The sequence below is a fragment of the Trypanosoma conorhini genome, assembly GCF_003719485.1.
Source record: "Trypanosoma conorhini strain 025E chromosome Unknown Tco_14.4_contig_01023, whole genome shotgun sequence".
NCBI lineage: Eukaryota > Euglenozoa > Kinetoplastea > Trypanosomatida > Trypanosomatidae > Trypanosoma > Trypanosoma conorhini.
The window spans coordinates 1-4421 of NW_021705119.1; the positions used below are offsets into that span (position 1 = coordinate 1).

The 4421-nt window shown below is 53.3% G+C and overlaps 1 protein-coding gene across 1 annotated transcript, besides 2 other annotated features; it reads left to right on the forward strand.

Moving 5' to 3' along the window:
* The first annotated feature begins 88 nt into the window (after positions 1–88).
* Positions 89–117: a microsatellite.
* A 186-nt stretch (positions 118–303) lies between these two features.
* On the forward strand, positions 304–4074 carry Tco025E_09219 (uncharacterized protein; the record flags this gene model as incomplete). The annotated part of the gene is made up of 1 exon (XM_029376043.1): positions 304–4074. One exon carries the CDS (start codon positions 304–306, stop codon positions 4072–4074), a length of 3771 nt encoding a protein of 1256 aa, XP_029223837.1.
* Positions 4075–4342: 268 nt separating this feature from the next.
* Positions 4343–4405: a sequence feature (A-rich).
* Positions 4406–4421: the final 16 nt, after the last annotated feature.

The window sequence follows — 4421 nt, forward strand, 5'->3', positions numbered from 1 at the left end:
ATTGCACAGTCTTCTCATCAGTGGTATTGTTTTCTTTCTTTTTCTTTTTTTACCTCTGCTTAGTTGATTGTCTCCTCCTGAGTCACGTTTTGTTTGTTTGCTTGTTGTTTTTCTGTTACCCGTCAAAACACCGGTCTTGGGCCCCCGCGGCTGCTCGGAGAATAGGACGGTGACGGTGCTGTCTCGGACACAAACACGTACAGACACGGCACAACATCGCCCTCACACTTTTTTTTTTTTTCGTTTCGGTGGACTTGAGCAGAGCTCGACATTTGCGATTGGACTCGAGTCTGAAAAGGGTCCATGACACATGTTGCCGCGCAGGGTCTAAAGACGGCGTTGCAGCTCTTTGAGAGTCGCTTTGCGATGCGCAAGGATGTCTCTCTAATTTCAGCGGCGCCGGATGAGGAAGTGGATTTTTTGTGGCGCTTCGTCATTATTTGTTTGTGGGCGTTCTGCATTTATATGCGTGGGTACGACACAATTCTCCGGGGATGCTCGCCGATTGCTTTGGAAACGGCGATCCTGCTCCTGCGCGTCATCCTTGTGGACGACGAGGCTTTGATGAAGCGGGATGAAATCATGGCGTCGGCAAGCGGAGGCGGGTGTGCGCATCGCGTGCACAGCACACTGGGCGCGGGCGTGCGCAATGGTGGGCTGCAGCAGAAACAAAAAGAACGTATAGGACCTCGAACGGCATTTGCATTGGAGCTGTTTGTATGGTTTATCGTGATTATCCTCACGATTGACCTTACAAACATTAATAGAGCTTCAGTGGCGCTCTTCCTGGCGAATACGCTTCACTGGTCGCGAATTGGGCCAAAATTGCTGGTGCTTTTCATCGGAATTTACGTTTTTGCGACGTGTTTTTGGTGTCCCGCGTACTCGCTGCGAGATACTTTTCTGATGCTTTCAGGCCAGGGCTCATGGGTGTATAGGGTGTACTCAAGCTTTGGTATGGCCTTCTCACTAACCCTATTTTTGACGGAAACGCAATGCCTTCAACGCGTTCGTCGCGCAGGGGTTTGGAAAGTTCTTATGATACCTAGGGTTCTTGAGAAAAGTGTTGCGAACACACCTCTTAGTGGATTATCATCTGTGCTGCGAGGTTTGGCGGACTACTTCTTTTTTCTGGGATTTAACTTTTGCATGGCGTTATGCATGTGGTTCTCCAGCATGATGTTTGAGTGGACTTCTGAAGCCTCGTTTACGGGCATTATCTGTGCGTTCTTTGTTGTCTCTGCTATTCTCGGAGAGGGATGGGCGGATGATTTTCAACGCATGCTCCGGGAATCCGTCGCTTGCCTTGCGATGTATCTAGCCGTTGCCACCCTTGTTGTTTTCTGCATACCCGCCGACACACTACCTTTTGCTGCGAATGGAATGTCTTCGGCATTTTTTGTCCTTTACATGGCCGCCCATTCCCCTCGGCGCGTTCACTCGTCACTGCCGCTGGTGATGGTTTGGCTAGGGATGCTGGCTGTGAATGCGTACTGGCATGTAAATCGCAGTGGGGTGAATGCGCTGCAAATGACGTGGAACAAGAAGCTACTGTATGTCAACACCATTACCTCCTCTAGCCTCTTCATGACTTTCACCGCCCTCTACGTGTACCGATGGGAGTGGCCTGTAGTCTCTTCTGCGGCGGCGTTTGGCGTGGTGCCAAACGGCGTGTCAAGACTGGCATCCATCACACGGGCGGAGCAGAAATCGAGAGAAAAAAGCCACAACAACACCGCCTCGTCGGTTTCCATCGCTCTGGAGAAGGCGGCAACCGCGACGTTCGCAACGACGTTACTCCCAGGGAAGAGAACTTCTGGTGGCGGCGACAAGGCGCCATCCTTTACGTTGTCACCCTCATCGGCCTCGCCCTCGACCTCTTCCTCGAGCTCGTCATCTGCTTTGCGCCGTGTGGGAAATGCCACGCCGGGCGCCTCCACCGGCACGGGGATAGGCGCCGTGGAGCCTGACAAGTGCGCTCAAGCGCGTGGAGAGGGCACGGCGGCGCCTTCGGCCGGCGCCTCAGAGAAGCTTTTGACGTCTCTCTCTGACGCGAACACCGTTTCAGAGCGCCAATCGTGTGAAGGCGCGCATGAGCCTCGGGCGAGTTCCACTACCTCAGAGCAGGAAGAAGGGGAAGACGTCACCGCGGAGGAAACGATAGACGCGAAGACGACGCAGGATGAGGACGATGGCAGGCGGTTACCTCGGCTTACCGCGTCGGAGGAGGCCCGACCCACGACGCCCCCTGTGAAGAAGGAGCTTGTGCAAATCAACGCGTTTGAGCAAGAACCACCGTTTGTGCCTCTCACGTCACAGACAAAGAGAAGAAGCGTCAACGAAAATGCTGCTCCCCGCTTTGCTGCCGCGAATTCCTCGTCCAAGGTTGAGCCCTCTTCGCTCTCCATAGCGCTATCATCGCCTCTGCAAATGAGCAGTACTGCCAGCAGTGAGGAGCGACGAGGCGGCGCTGCTGGAAAGGGCAAGAAAACGCCACGACGTGTTTCTCCAACGAGGGGTGAAAACAGGAAACAACACAAAAGCAATGAGCGTGTCGCAGCAGTGGCCGTGGAGAAAATTCAGTTCTCTGAGAAGGAACCCCCTTCCTTGCAGTCGGTGGAGAAAGTGGCGCATACTTTGCCCCTGCGTGAGTTGAAGGGAACTTCGGCAAAGGCGCCGCCCGAGTCCGCCACCGTCGTACGCAATAAGGCGCCAGTCACAGCTTCTGCCGTGCGTCGCGCCGCATCAGAGAAAGCGACAAACGCTCGCAAGGAAACTACTACAAAAACGGCACTTCACAAGGAGTCTGCAGCTGTTTCTCATTCACAGCCTCCTTCGCGGGTCCCTCCCGCTAAGGCGGTGTGCCCCGAAGTTACTGGGCCGAAAGGACAAGCGGTCAGGAAAGCCTTGCCACGTGGGGAAGTGGCGGCCGCTGAGACGAAGTTCCAGAAGCCACTACCTCCACATGAAAAAAGGGCGGAGGATAGACGGCGTGCGACAGAAGCAGCAGCGGCGGCGATTATTATTTCGAGCTCCGCCTCAGCGTCTCACGGGGGATTGGCAGCACATAATGAGCACCTGCATGAGGGGAATACAGTTTCAAGTGAAAGCACATGCGTCATCATTCCGCAGCCAAGATCCGCGCAAACCAATTTGAAAACAACTTCTTTGTGTTCACTCACAGTTGCGGCAGTCAAGACGCTTCCAAGAGAGGAACAGACGTGGAGCAAGCAACGGTCATCGACGAAGAGTGAGAAGGACAAGTGCTTTTCATCTAAAAAGAACAAATGTCCTTCTTGTGTCTCATCACAAGGGGATGATGATGCTTCTCTGGATTTGGGCAAGTTGCACCTTGCGTCACTGCCCGAAAGCGAAGCGGAAGGGAATTCTTCGCGAGGGCTTAGAGTTACACCGACGTTTGAGTCGTCGCGTTACATTCCACAGGCCACACTTCATTCTTTGGAGAACTTTGCCAAGGCATATATGCCACGTGTATCGGCCTCCGGCAACACTGATGTGGAACGGCGTGCCGAAGTCGCTAAGGGAAAAGACGCACAGAGTTGTTTGAATGTGAATTCTTTGAGGCCTATTGTGGAGAACGAAGGCCCACCTCTTGGTGCAATTGCGCCTGCAGCTGCAGGCTGTTCAGCTACGACTTTTCCAGAATCCGTCAGTGCTGTGCCGCATCAAGTGACATCTCAAATGTTTTCAATGGGCGTTGCACGGGATGCACGCAGTGCAGCTCTCTACCAACAAGCGAACTCCGCTATTCGACCACAACTCACGGCAACTCCACGCATGGAGTCCCATGCAGTGGTCATGCCGCAAAATCCGATGCAACAGCAGGTTCCCATGATGCTTGTGGCGATGGGTGATGGTCGGTTAACGTACTGCCCTGTTCTTGCCTCGTCGTATCCCACGGCACCGCCAATTGTGATGCAGCCACAGCCTTTGGAGTCGGCCTTAATGGCACAGCAGCATCAGCAACGAGGCGTGTTGTACCACCAGCAGCTCCCGCTTTCCCATCCTCAGCCGCCGTATCCCGGGGCTTGGTCGCACGTGAATCAGCAGTGACACGCACCAAGGTAGCAGCCGTGTGGGGTCTGCATGTCATTTTTCCTCTTTTTCAGATGCTGACGTCAAAATGAGGAAGCTTTGGCACAGACGTCCCTCTGTTTCACTTGGAAGGTCACTGAAATAAAAACTGGTGTGGGCGACTTTCCTGTCCTTGTGCATAGGCGAAGGAAAAGAAAATAAGACGTAAAAACGGCCATCATCACCACCACCACCAGAAAAAAAAGGCGATGGGTGACTGAGTCAAAAACGGATGTTATGATGGAGCGAAAAGAAACGAAAAAAGGCAAATCAAAATAAAAAAATACGACGGGAAAAAAAGTAAAGCAAACGCACACATACACAGT